The sequence below is a fragment of the Rhinatrema bivittatum genome, chromosome 4 (assembly GCF_901001135.1).
Source record: "Rhinatrema bivittatum chromosome 4, aRhiBiv1.1, whole genome shotgun sequence".
Lineage (NCBI taxonomy): Eukaryota > Metazoa > Chordata > Amphibia > Gymnophiona > Rhinatrematidae > Rhinatrema > Rhinatrema bivittatum.
In genome coordinates, this window is record NC_042618.1 from 286455401 (window position 1) to 286470395 (window position 14995).

The window sequence follows — 14995 nt, forward strand, 5'->3', positions numbered from 1 at the left end:
ACCCCCCCCCTCTCTCTCTCTCACACCTCCCTCTCCCTCTCTCTCACCTTCCCTCCCTCTCACCTCCCTCTCCCCTTCCCCTCCCTCTCCTCAGGCACTCCCCATCTCCTTTAAGATCATCCACAACCGGCAGATCTCGGGGGGGGGGGGGGGGTGTCACTCCCGCGCGCGCGGCGCCGCTGCTTGTCCTCCCGCTCCTGCCGGCAGATCTCGGGGGGGGGTGTCACTCCCGCGCGCGCGGCGCCGCTGCTTGTCCTCCCGCTCCTGCCGGCAGATCTCGGGGGGGGTGTCACTCCCGCGCGTGCGCGCCGCTGCTTGTCCTCCCGCTCCTGCCGGCAGATCTGGGGGGGGGTGTCACTCCCGCGCGTGCGCGCCGCTGCTTGTCCTCCCGCTCCTGCCGGCAGATCTCGGGGGGGGGTGTCACTCCCGCGTGTGCGCGCCGCTGCTTCTCCTCCCGCTCCTGCCGGCAGATCTCGGGGGGGGGGGGGGGGTGTCACTCCCGCGCGCGCATGCGGCTGCTTCTCCTCCCGCTCCTGCTTCGCGGCCGCCGCCGCTCCTGCGGCCCCACCGCCATTTTTTTTTTTCGGGCACGCACGGCTCTGACCGACGTGCTCGCCCGCACATGCGCGGTAGAGCTGCTCTCTACTGCGCATTTGCGGGCCGTCGGTCAGAGCCCATTTATAAGGTAGATAGAATGTAGATTTGATGGGGGAGCTGGATGCAAACTGCTTGGAAACAAATCTGTTTAAAAAGCCCATTTATAAGGTAGATAATCCTCTCACACCAAAAATGCACTAAATGCTAGCACCCAAACAGAAAGAACCCTACCTATGGAAATGCAACAGTGCCCTAAAACATCAATACACCTATTATGAAAACAGAACAAGACAGGCTGCTATAGATCCCTCCAAAGAAACTACACAGTAGCAGAATACCTCACCTCTGTCACATAGTAGAACACAGACAGACCCTTACAAAATAAAACAATAAATAAATATTAAAAGAAAGACTATGGAGCTAGAGTTCTTTATGTTCTTTTCTAGTGTTTGTGTGTGTGCCTTTTGAGCTAGGTAATAATATATATGTATTTTTTTCCCCTACTATTTGAGTGTGTACCTTTGATTATCAAACATGAAATTGGCACTAAATGCTAATAAAACTGACATAATCTATTTATCTAGGAAGATAGTGATTGAACCACTGCCTAAAGTCAATCTTAATGGTTCTATAATTACCATTACCACTGATGCATGTGATGTAGGAGTTAAACTCAATTTGTCAATAACGAAACACACCAAATCTACAATTAAATCTCGCTATTTCACACATCAAGTTCTAAAAAGATTAAAACCATTATTAGAAGTGGATGATTTTTGGATTTTTCTTCAAACACTCATTTTTACCAAAATTGATTATTGTAACTCTTTATTAATAGGATTACCTGGTAGTTCATTACGATCTTTACAACTGCTGCAAAACGCAGCAGCACATGTGTTAACAGATTGTAATAGATTTGATCACATCACTCAGACACTGATCATTCTTCATTGGTTCCCAGTTCAGTTTCGTGTAAAATATAAGGTCTTAACTCTGATCAATAAGATTATTAACAACAAAGGCATAAACTGGATTGGTATAGCCTTACATTTATATGTCTCTCAAAGAACACTGAGATCATCTAATAACGGGCTAATTTATAATCCTACCATAGGGTCTTGACCAACACAAAAGAATTCAAAAAGGTCATAAAAACTCACCTATGCTCCTCTGTCTTCAACGAACTTCAACCATAATACCTCTCATTCTCCATATTCCTTTTTACACAAGCTCCCATAAATTGGTAATTCTTGTAGGTTTATTTTCCTTTAATACTATCTTCTTGTGAAACAATTTTTAACTATGACTTAAATATTGTAAATCCTTGTCAATTTTAATTTATGTGTTTTTCTATTGTTTCCTAACTTATTTTTGCCTTGTCATATTATTCCTTTAATTATGTATGTTAATATTGTAAAACGCTTAGACCTATATTTGTATGGGTGGTATAAAAAACTTTTAAATAAATAAATAAAATAAATAAATCTCGGTTGCAGGCCCCAGATTGTGGAACAAAATGCCTGAAAAATTAAGTCTATGTCATGATTTCACAAAATGCTTTTACTGCTAACTAACTGCCTGTCGTCCCTGTAATACCTGAATAACAGTATGACAAAATGTTGAAGAATTCATAAGCAGTCATTATGGGGTAGATTTTAAAAAACTACGCCGGCGCGTACTTTTGTTCACGCACCAGGCGTAAACAGGGGTACGCCGGATTTTAATAGATACATGCGTAGCCATGCGTATCCTTTAAAATCCAGGGTTGGAGCGCGCAAGCTGTGCAAAATCGGCAGCCTGCATGCGCCGAGCCGCGCAGCCTGCCTCCGTTCCCTCCAAGGCCGCTCCGAAATCAGAGTGGCCTTGGAGGGAACTTTCCTTCCACCCCCCCGAACCTTCCCCTCCCTTCCCCTACCTAACCCACCCCCCCCAGGCCCTATCTAAACCTCCCCCCACCTTTGTTTTAAAAGAACTTGCGCACGCCGGCTGCGCGATTCCCCGGCCCGGGAGCAGTTTTGGAGGCCTCGGCCACGCCCTGGGCCGGAACCACGCCCGCGGCCCCGCCCCCGCATGACGCGCTGCCGCGACACGCCCCCCAGGAAAGCCCCGAGACTTACACACGTCCCGGGGCTTAGGCTCGGCGCGTGCAGGGGGAGTTTGGGGCAGGTTTTCGGAGGGTACGCGTGTACCCCTTTGAAAATCTGTCCCCATGTGTTGAATAAAATGGAAATGTCATAATGCCTCTGTATCGCTCCATGGTGAGACCACACCTTGAGTACTGTGTATAGTCCTGGTCTCCGCATCTCAAAAAAGATATAGTTGCACTGGAGAAGGTACAGAGAAGGGTGACCAAAACGATAAAGGGGATAGAACAGCTCCCCTATGAGGAAAGGCTAAAGAGGTTAGGGCTGATCAGCTTGGAGACAAGACAGCTGAGTGGGGGGATATGATAGTTGGTTATTTACTCTTTCAGATAATAGATGGACTAGGGGGGCATTCCATGCAGTGAGCAAGTAGCACATTTAAAACAAATCGGAGAAAATTCTTTTCACTCAACACACAATTAAGCTCTGGAATTTGTTGCCAGAGGATGTGGTTAGTGCAATTAGTGTAGCTGGGTTTAAATAAAGGTTTGGATAAGTTCTTGGAGGAGAAGTCCATTAACTGCTATTAATCAAGGTGACTTCTTTTTTATTATTATTTATTTATTTTAGTTTTTTCTATACCGGCATTTGTGAGAGTATCACATCATGCCGGTTTACAATAAACAGGGGGAGTGATAAAAGTTACAGTGAACGAAATAAATAAAAGGTGCTGAACGAAAACAATTACAGTTACAATAAAACAGGGAAAAGTACAACTAGGAGCAGAGAAAAGTGATAGGAAATTTAACAGAATATGTTAATCGAAATTTGACAGGGTACATTTACAGAGTTTATGGTATTTACTAGGACATGTCTTTACTATTTATGGTAATTTTATGATTACCATATTTATGGTAATCATATGGTAATAAAAATTTATGGTAATTTTATGATTACCAGAGTTTATGGTATTTACTAGGACATTAGGGAATAGCCTCTGCTATTACTGGCATCAGTAGCATGGGATTTACTTAGTGTTTGGGTATGTGTAACCTGGTTTGGCGACTGTTGGAAACAGGATGCTGGGCTTGATGGACCCTTAGTCTTACCCAGTATGGCAATTTCTTATGTTTTTATATATTATTATTTTTAAAATTTTATTTTACTCTCTTTAAGCTTCTTATATGATTATATGTGTGTACCTTATAAGAATTTTGTTTTAATGTTTTATATATTATGAACGTTATTTATTCTAAACCACCTTGATCTATGTGGAAGGACGGTATATAAATATTTGTAAATAAAATAAAATAAATAAATAAGAACTAAAAGCTAGAAAAAGATAGGTTAGTTGCTTTGAAAGATGTTAGAGAATGGTGATTAACTGATTGTTTTTTTATTTTATTTAGATTTTTTTTATATTCTGCTTTTTGGCACTTCAAATTTTATCATATTCAGGTACTGTAGATATTTCCCTATTTCCAGATGGCTTACAATGTAAGAGGCCAATATTCAGTAGTCTGTTTAGTGGACAAGTTTTCTGGCTAAGGTTAACAGAGCAGTTTACGCTTCCAGCGCTGTCTATCAGAAGCTGCTGGAAGTGGGTAAGATCTTTGCTCCCGGCAGGGATCTGTTCGGGTCATCGGGGGGGGGGGGGGGGGGGGGGGGGATAGAGGATTCTTGGGGTGGGGGTGGGGAAAGACACTTTCTGGTGTGACCAGGGAGGGGAGATGAAAGCCGGGGTACCACTGGAAAGTTTTTAAATGAAACCGGGAAAGTTTGTAAGGTGATGGATAACTTTAGACCTGCTCTGAAGCAGTTATCTAGCTATAATTTATGAAGATAAGAGGCTAAATATGCTGTATAACTTGTGAATTATCCATCTAAATGGGCTTTTGAATATTGACCTCTAAGTTTATACCTGAGGAAAAGAAGGGTAATGTGACTTGCCTGGGTCACAAGAAACAGCAGTGGGATTTGAACGCTGGTTTCCCTGGTTCATGGTCTACTACTTTAACCACTAGACTTCTTCACTCCAAGTATGTGAAAAGTTATTAGAGATTGGTGATTGACTTAAGTAGATGAAAAGTTGTCACATGGGAAGAACAGCAGAGTAGGTGAAAAGCTGTTACACAGGAACAACAGTAGAGGGTCATTGGCAAACTAATTGACATGTGAAACATCAAAGGGGTTTGTTAGTTCTAATTTCCTTGAAGTTCAAGATGCAGTGCAGGCACAGAGATAAGTAACCCTCAAGCAGATTTTGCTGGTAACTGAAAAAGACTGGTAAGTATTGCTAGAAGTGTAATATTGATATTTAAAAGTTTGGGGAGTGGTACAATTGTGGGATATACTGACTTCAAGTATGTATGCCTTGACTAAAAGCCAGGAAAAGTCATTTCTTTTAGTGTGTGTGTTTGTGTGTGCCTAATTAAAATAATAATAATAATAATATATGTATATATAAAAAAAAATATATGTATATAAAAAAGACTAAGCAGTTAGGTGAGTTTTTTCAAGTGTTTGTGTATGTGCCTTTTGATTAAACAAGAAGACCAGGAAGCTAGGTAAGTTCTTTTCTACTATCTCTTTGGGAGCATTGAGAGGAGAAGATCATCTTGCTGGTGGCAGAAGAGGATCAGTGAGTATTGCTATGGGAAATTTTAGGACTTAAAATTTTGGAGAAGAAGTGATATAGTGGGGTATATTCATTAGTGAGTGAGTGCCTATAATAAAAACCGAGCTAAGGTAAGTAATCCTAGGGGTAGATTTTCAAACCGCGCAATTTGGCGTACTTTTGCTGGCGCATCAGGCGCCAGCAAAAGTACGCGGGATTTTAGTAGATACGCGCGTAGCCGCTAAAATCCTGGATCGGCGCACGCAAGACTATCGATTCCGTATAGCCGGCGCGCGCCGAGCCGCGCAGCCTACCCCCGTTCCCTCCGAGGCCGCTCCGAAATCGGAGCGGCCTCGGAGGGAACTTTCTTTTGCCCTCCCCTCACCTTCCCCTCCCTTCCCCTACCTAACCCACCCACCCGGCCCTGTCTAAACCCCCCCCTTACCTTTGTCGGCACTCACTCACTAATGAATATACCCCACTATATCACTTCTTCTCCAAAAGACTATCGATTCCGTATAGCCGGCGCGCGCCGAGCCGCGCAGCCTACCCCCGTTCCCTCCGAGGCCGCTCCGAAATCGGAGCGGCCTCGGAGGGAACTTTCTTTTGCCCTCCCCTCACCTTCCCCTCCCTTCCCCTACCTAACCCACCCACCCGGCCCTGTCTAAACCCCCCCCCTTACCTTTGTCGGGGGATTTACGCCTCCCGGAGGGAGACGTAAATCCCCGCGCGCCGGGATGCGACCTGGGGGCGGGTACGGAGGGCGCGGCCATGCCCCTGGACCGCCCCGGGCCGTAACCACGCCCCCGGGCCCGTCCCCAAAACGCTGCAGACACGCCCCCAAAACGCCGCGCCGACCGGGCCCGCCCCCGACATGCCCCCGACACGCCCCCCTCAGAAAACCCCGGGACTTACGCGAGTCCCGGGGCTCTGCGCGCGCTGGTAGGCCTATGTAAAATAGGCGCACCGGCGCGCAGGGCCCTGCTCGCCTAAATCCGCCCGGATTTAGGCGGATTTAGGCGAGCAGGGCTCTTAAAATCCGCCCCCTAATGTCTATCTTTCCCACCCTACTACCACTAGCTCGTCTTTTGATTTATAGGAAATAGACACTATCAGATTAAAAATCAATTAGGCTTTTATCTAAGAAACAGGATTGCCCCAGCCCTTATGAGTAGTTTAATTACCAGATTAACAAGGAACATAGCAATAAATTTATAGGACTCTAATTTAAACATTCCTATTCCCTTAGCAACCTAAGCTTAACTAATTACTCAATAAAATTAAGATGAAGTTAGCAGTCTAGCAGCAACGAGGGGTCCTTCCTGTCTTTGGCATCAAGTGTCACATATATGATTTTTCACCCATTAGTAAGAAGTTGTATGTGTGCACCCAGTGTAAAGAACACCTGGCTCTCAGAGAATGTCCGATCATTGGAGACTAGAATGGTAGACCTGGAGGAGCTGAGGCAGAACAGAGGTATAAGATGAGATCTTCAAGGATATAGTAGCCAAGTCCCAATTCCAGTCTGGCAGCCCTGGTGCTGCCTTGGAGGAGGAAGGTCTCTGGGTCGGAGATCATCACCCTGTTGTAGTAGGAAGTAATCCTGTAACAAGTACCTGCTCTCCAAATGATGCACTGTCCTCTCGCACCGAGAACGAGTCTCCCAGTGCCTCTGCCCAGGAGAGAAGAGTTAATTCAGCCATCTTAGTTGGTGATTCAATTATTAAGAATGTAGATAGCTGGGTAGCTGGTAGATGTGAGGTTCACCTGGTAACTTGCTTGCCTGGTGCGAAGGAGGCAGAACTCACCAAGATATGATTTTTTTTTATAGTGCTGGGGAGAAGCCGACTGTCGTGATATATGTAGGCACCAAAGACATAGGAAGGTGTGGGATGGAGATTCTGGATGCCAAATTTAGTCTTTTAGGTAGAAAGCTAAAATCTAGAACTTCCAGGGTAGCATTCTCTGAAATACTGCCTGTTCCACGCACAGGTCCCCAGAGACACGCATAGCTCCAGAGTCTCAATGCGTGGAAGAGACAATGGTGTAGGGAAGAGGGATTCAGTTTTGTATGAAACTGGGAAACCTTTTGGGGAAGGCAGAGTCTTTTCTGAAAGGACAGGCTTCACCTTAACCAGAGTGGAAGCAGGCTGCTGGCGCTAACTTTTAAAAAGAAGATAAGAGCAACTTTTAAATTAGAACAAAGGGGAAAGCCGACAGTCGTTCAGCAGTGCATGGTTCAGAGGGAGGTAACTTCAAAGGATGCTAATGAAACAGAAGAGTTAGGGCATCCCAACAGAGAGATTCCAATAAAAGCAACATTTGTCCATATGCCTATAGGTAAAGAACCACCTGAGTTAAAAGCTTCCAAATTATCCCTATCAACTGATAAGCAGGTTGTTAACACCAACAAAAACATGCTTTGTAATGTCTGTATGCCCATCCCAGAAGTCTAAAAAGTAAGATGGGAGTGTATAGCACAAAGTCCCCTCTGAGAGGCTTCTAAGAAAATTAAAGTCATGGGATATGAGGCAATGTACTTCTATAGATTGCAAACTGATTAAGACAAGAAACAGAGAATAGAATTAAATGGTCAGTTTTCTCAGTGTAGAGAGGTAAACAGTGGAGGCCTTCAGAGACCTGTACTTGGACCAGTTGTTGCAATGCTGCTTGCGGCCCTCTCACCTTTCATGCAGCCTACTGCTGCTGACGTTCCTGCTTTGCGTCCTGGAGGTCGCCACTGTCACTCCTTCCTTGCGGCCTGGAGGCTGCTGCCAGTGCTGCTGACTCCGGTGTGGCCTGAGCACCGCCGCTTGTTCTTCATGGCGGACAGAGCCGCCGCCACCACTGCCATCTCTTCCTCCAACATCCTTCTCATGCGGCAGGAGTGCCGCCACCCCCTTCATTCTGTGGCGGGTGGAGCTGTCGCCATTGCCAGCCTTTGTGGCAGGACACCCGACCTGCTTCTTCCTCCGTGGCATGGAACCGCCGACATCTAGGTCTTGTTTCGCGGCCTAGTGCTGCCTCCGGCCTGATATTCACAGCATGGATGCCACCGCCACTGTCCATGGTCCTGCATCTCTCTAGGCATGCAGCCATGCCTCTCCTGAGTATTAAAAGGGCCCACGGCTGGAAAAGCCCCGTGGCTTCACCTAATGATCTCATCTAGCCATCTCCTCTTCAGCCCTATAAAAGGGCTCTTCGCCAGTCCCTCGTCGCCTTCACAAGGAGTCAGGCTGCTCCTGTATTCCTTGTTTTATCAGCTCTTCATTGCAGGAGGCTCCGAGGTCCATCTTTGCTCCTTCAAGGTTCTTTGTTCTTCGTGGGAATTCCCTTGTCTTCATCCATGGTTCCTGGTCTCTCGTCGGATCCCGCGTCCTCATCTTCAGATGTTCCTAATGTTCCTGTCTTTGGATGTTCCTGCCTTCAGATGTCCCTGCCTTCAGATGTTCCAGTTCTCTGATACCCATCTCCAGTTGTCCTTGTACGTCTGTTCCAGTGGTCCCTGATCCTCTCATTCCTAGCTCAGGGTTTCAAGCCTAGCCTCACCCGCTGGACCACGCCTCTAGATGACCATCCTGGGAGTAAATCCGTATCTGTTTCGGTGTCTGTTTCCGGTCATTGGGGTACTGTTCCAGTTGGATCCTTCTTTGAAGTGCTGCCCGGATCCCTCCTTCATCCTGAGCTTGAGTCCTGCACTTATCCTGCTCTCCACGTGGTCCGTGTCCAGCCTCTTCAAGTTGTGTAGGGTGAGCAGTGGTACAGGGTGGTCCATGACCAGCCCAAGGGGGGCTGTGTAGGGTGCCCTGAGGGGCAGTGCCTGCCCAAGTTTCCAAGTGCCTTGTCTCTTCCAAGTGCCTTGTCTTGTCCAAGTCTCCAAGTGCCTATGTCTCATCCTTGTTCCAGTGCCATCGTCTATACTTGACCTCTGTCTGTCCTGTCACACCTGCCATGTCCAGGTGGCGGGTCCGAAATGGCAATTGAGTGGCTGGAGGTCTACCCCAGAGACCAGCATTGCATTGCTGGGTCTCTTCCGACGCGTTTGAGTTCGTCAGAGGTCAGGGTTCCGAGTCTCTAGTCTGTCCGGCTGTGCTCGGATGCGTCTCGCCTGCCTCAGCGCACTTCCGGAGTCCTTCCTCTGGGAACATGCCACAGTCCAAGGGCACACTCTCTCCTCCGAATCGGGAAAGCTCCCTAGTGCTCCCGCAACACCAGTGTTTTTAAAGAAATTTATAAATGATTTGGAAAGGGGTGATGCAGGTGACACAAAATTAATCAGAGGATCTAAATCACAGGTGCATTGTAATAAATTGCAGGAGGATCTTGTGAGACTGGAAGATTGTGTTGAAATGTCAGATGAAATTTAATGTGGACAAGTGCAAAGTGATGCATATAGGGAAAAATAACCCATGCTGTAATTACACAATGTTAGGCTTCATGTTAGGAGTTACCACCCAGGAAAAAGATCTAGCTATCTCTAGATTGGAATCTATCAGTTTGACAAATATAGTACTACAACATGACGTTACTTTTAAGATCATGAAAGAATTAAGCATAAACGAGGTTCTGGCTCTAAGAAGTTGCTTGATTATAAAAACTGTGAGATACTCTTAAGGACAATATAGCTCTTAAATGCAGGATGGAAAAATCTGAAAATTTGGAAAAACAGTAACATGCACCCTATTTCCCTGGATTAGCAAATATTTCTGGTTTGCATTTATTTAAAAGATATTTGGAAGAAATGGGGTTAATCCCAGAATCTGCTCTTCCTTTTTCTGTGGAAAGTGAACTATTTACTGATTAAAACCTTTGAAGTGGGCAAGTCAATTCTATGACAAGGACTAGATTTTGCAGCCCTCATTGTAGCATCATGGGAAACCAGTGTCCCTGCTTACTGCTAATATAGAACAGCTAAATATGGTGTCAAATCTCGTGGTTAGGAACGTTTATAAATGAATTCATTCTTTAGGATAAAATGAAGGTACAAAGTATAGTAAAGCTATTGTATTGTATGTCCTGCCTGTCATCTTTGTTTCAGAGACTCAAACTTTATTTATGAGTGTTGACTTAACAGATTTGCCATTGGCATTAACCATCCACATCTTCTGCTTATTGCAGGTGTTCTAATTTGTATCAGCACAAAGTAATTTGTAGAAAACTATGATTTGTCTGCAATGACTATTTTTATTAATAGATCTATGGATACATTGAAATGGCAAAAAACATATAATTTCAAACCATGCACACCAAAAAGTAATACAGCTCAACAATATACTGCCACACAAAATCATACAACTTAAACCATTAAAAATGGTGGTGCACTTTGTGACTGTGCAGACCATGGGGTTCACTTTGGGAAACACCAGGAGATCTTTGGCTGAGGGTTCCAGTGGATATAAGGCTTCTAGGGCCCGACCTCCCTTGAAACTGGCCTCCGGGGCATTCCATTCCAGGTCGATCAGCTGTTGTACAGCTTGCAGCAACCATTGGCCCTGAGTCCATCTGCTACATGCTAGGAAATTGTACATTTAAGGGCAAATATTTAAAGGGCTGCACATGTAAAAATCGGGAATTATGCACGTGGCCAGGCCTTGCATGCACCGCGCACATTTTCAAATGGACCCAGCCACGTGTGCAAGTCCTGATATGCATACAAGTGCCAGGCCCTGAAAAAGGGGCAGGTTGGGGACGTGTTCTTGGTGAGGTGGGAGGGAGGCTAGCCGGGACAGCGGCCATTAGCTGCTGTCCCGGGGAAGCGTGCGCCAGTAGGCGGCCGGAGCGCAAACTACTTCTGCTCGGGAGAAGCAGTAAGTAGAAAAATAAAATATTTTTGGTAGCTAGGTAGGGATTAGGGGTTGGAGTGGAGAGGGGAGGTAAGAGGGTAGGGAAGTTCCCTCCCAGCCTGCTCCTTAATTGGCCTGGGAGGGAATTTGGGAAGGCTCAATTGAGTAGCTGCACGTAAACCGTTATGATGGCGTTATTTTGACGTTTTCGAATGACGGTATATAAAACTCGTTAAATAAAATTTACTAAAATTTACCCCCCCATGCTACGGAAACTGCGTGTACATGGATTCGTGTGTTCCTTTTAAAATCTACCCCTTAATCTCTGGCATAATCTACTTAGCAATTATATTTATATATTTTTCATAAAGAGATAAGTTTATAATAAATAACATACCTATATCTGGTGTTCTAGTTTTCAGTCTGTCCACTTCCATGGTAAAGTCATCTTTCAAGAAGAGGAATCCAATAATAGAGAATAGGTATACCAGAATAAGTGCTAGTACTGCCGTCAAAATAATGGAGCGACCATTTCGTGTTACACTTTTAATAACATTTAACAAAGTCTCTTCTCTGTATACCAGGTCAAACAACTGAAAGAAATACAAGATTAAGTGATTTTATTTACAGTACTACAAGAAAGGCATGTAATTATCCCACCGTATACAAATACGCTTTAAGAAATGTTAGAATATAATAGGTGAAGTTTAATAGTAAAACATCTGCAAAGTCCACTGGTACAGAAGTACCTGCAGTGCTACCAGCTCCCAAATTTTCAAAATACCAAGTATGTGCAGGTCTGCAAGCTTGTAGAAATGTTATGTCTAAACTTCTGTATTAAACAAGCAAGTAAACAGAATGCTCAATCTGCTTAACAAAACATTATTTCTGGACATACATCAAATATACAGAATAAACAGGTGACATTTTCTATTAATCTTAAATTGCGCACAACTCATTAACCCAAAGAAAAGAGAACAAAATATGTCAGGATTCCTTACCTGAATTAGGCAGTAGTTTTTTTAAGTTCCTTCCCAAATCCTTGCTGCACTTCCCTACCCTATCTGCTCCTTCCTCAACTCACCTAAGAGCTTCTAGAAACATTTAGGCCAACATAGTTTCTCACAGATAAGACAAAATAGTATAGTCAGCACAGCTGAACAGTATTTCCCCCCCTTCAACATCATGGATAATTAAGAATTTCATTGCGTACCTTCACAGGAAGCCCCTTGTATCTGGGAAGGGTTATGGTTTGGGGAAACAGCCAGGACAGATGGAGGCAGACTCTGGCTTTATTTGCAAACTTTATTTGCAATAACAGAAAAGTATAGCACAAAAGGTTGTTTATCTTGCATACCTTAACTTACAGTTCTCAATGTAAAATGGCTTCCTACCTTCTCTCTGTGTCCCTAATGCTTGTAGCTGATTGAGGTGCTTTCTTCGCCACTTCCTTTGGGGCTTCACCTTCCTAGGCTGCTTGTGGTATAAACTTGCATCTTTGCATGGAGAGGTCTGCTTACAAGACAGTTCAATACAGTTTGGAGGATTCAAACTAATCATGAGATGGTTCTAGAGTGTCTCAAATTCTGGGTAGTCCTTTCCAAGCACCATGAGGTACAGGAGATGAGGCATTATGAAACAGGTAAGGCTTATTGTTTTCTTATCATCGATTGACATTTTCTTGGCTAGGTCTCTCCGGAGCAGAGTACTTAGACTCCCTGAGTCCAGCAGGGCTTGTGTGTGGAACTCCTCAACTTCCACTGTCGCTTAGTCTAGGTTGCGAGTCTTCCTCCAGGTTACAACTTGGAGTCTCTGTTAATCTATGCTCCCACTCCTCATCTTCCTGCCAGGGACAGGATTGGGCAGTGTGTGCTTTCTCCCTACAGTGAGCATAGTTGAGGGTTTAACTTCGGGGCCGGGCCTTCCTCAGGACGGATTACTTTGCTCCTGTGATCTCGAGCTCCCTGTGTGGGCCAAGCTACTAGGCTGACATCTAGTAACCTGCTCTCTTTGTAAAAACAGTCCTTAGTGATGTGGTCTCATTGTCCACATTGAAAACATGAAGGTTCAGATTTGTTGCTTGTCCCCTCTCTGGATGCTTAGCTTCCCCTGCATGGCTCTTTTAATTCAACGCTGGTCATTTTATTGCATAACAGAATGCTCTGTTGCTAGCTGGGCTTGATAAAAGGCATCTGCCATCTCTACAGTGGACTCCAAGGTAACCTTAGAGAGTTGGTGTACCCAGCGTCGCATGGCTGAGTGTAGGCCTTCCTCAAATTGCTCGAGGAAGATATTGGCTAATTTGAGGCCAGTCAGTGAAAGAACAAATCAAACCAATTTTCACCCCCCAGTGAAATGAATAAATGCATATTAAATGCCGATACTGTTCTCTGGCGTACTGGCAGTTAATATTGAAACCAGCGAGAGGAGGGCAGAACCTCTCCTTCTCCCACTGGCTTAATTGTAGACTTTTGTGGGTTAGGGTGTGTGGGAGAGAGGATCAGTTTAGATGTAGAATTGGGGGGAAGGATTGGGCTATTGGCAGGATGCTTTCTTATATATTGGCGGCATCGGGAGGAAGCGGGGCTGATGACAGGCTGCATTATTTTTCATTGGAGGCATTGGGAGGGAAAGGGGCTGCTGACAGTCTACTTCCTTTTTTAATTGGGGCACTAGGAGGGAGCAGAGCTACTGTCAGGCTTCATTCTTTTTATTCTGGATATCAAGTTGAAGTGGTGTAGACTGCGGTTGCACAGCCGCTTGTGTTTTATTTTTATTGTGGTAGGGAAGCAGTTCTTCAGTCAACTTTAGAATTACTTTTTTGCCAACCAAGTTAGCTGGAGAAATTTACCTGGCTAGTGGTGATATTCAGAGCTATCCAGGTAAATGTAAACCATGCCTCAGAACACCCACATTCTGCCCCTTTTTTATAAGGCTAAGTTTTAGCCGTATAGTGACCTACATGGCTAAAACATAACCAATAAGCTTAGAGGGATATTCAAAACAGAGGGCTTGTCTAGCTAAGTCTTGAACTTAGCTGGACAAGCCTTTTTTAATATTATTTATTTATTTATTTATTTATTTATTTATTTATTTATTTATTTAAGGCTTTTATATACCGACTTTCTTGATACAGATCAAATCAACTCGGTTTACATCGAACTAAGCAGAACTATAACCAACAGTTCAACAAGTGACATTTTGAAGGAGCATAAAAGTTACATTATAACAAGGTTGCCTTAACTGGGAGAAGGAAAAAAAGAGGGGGAGAACGAAAGATAAATTACTATATACAATAAATTACTATATACAATGGAGTATGGGAGGGAGGCAGGGGCCTCATGATGACTTGTGAGCAAGATAGTGTTTGTTTATTTACATAAGCGATATGATAATTCTAAATCAGGCTGTTGGGCTAGTGGCTGGGAAGGCTCGGCAGAACAGCCATGTCTTTAGTTTCTTTTTGAAAGTTAGTAGACAGGATTCCTGCCTGAGGTCCGGAGGTATGGCGTTCCAGATGGAGGGTCCTGTGATAGAGAATGTCCTGTCTCTGATGTTTGAGTGGTGTACAATTTTGATTGGGGGAACATGTAGGGATCCCTTGTAGGCATCTCTTAAGGGTCTGGTCGTCGAGTGCAATTTGAGAGGGTGTGAAAGATCTAATGGAGTCTGATGGTGAATATTTTTGTGGATAATTGTCAGTGATTTATGAAGGATCCTGAAGTTTACTGGGAGCCAGTGAAGATCTTTTAGGATAGGGGAGATATGCGCTCTCCGATTAGTATTTGTTAAAATTCTCACTGCTGCATTTTGGAGCAACTGGAGAGGTTTTAAAGTAGAAGTCGGCAGACCTTGCAAGATGGAGTTGCAGTAGTCTATCTTGGAGAAAAGAATGGCTTGAAGGACAGATCTGA

At 44.6% G+C, this 14995-nt stretch overlaps 1 protein-coding gene across 1 annotated transcript in view; it reads right to left on the reverse strand.

The window, feature by feature from the left end:
* ITPR2 (inositol 1,4,5-trisphosphate receptor type 2) overlaps positions 1-14995 on the reverse strand; it is a 1380003-nt gene that overhangs the window by 143814 nt on the left and 1221194 nt on the right. Inside the window, 1 exon segment of the mRNA XM_029597493.1 lies at positions 11479-11674. Within this exon segment, the coding sequence (XP_029453353.1) occupies positions 11479-11674 (196 nt within the window).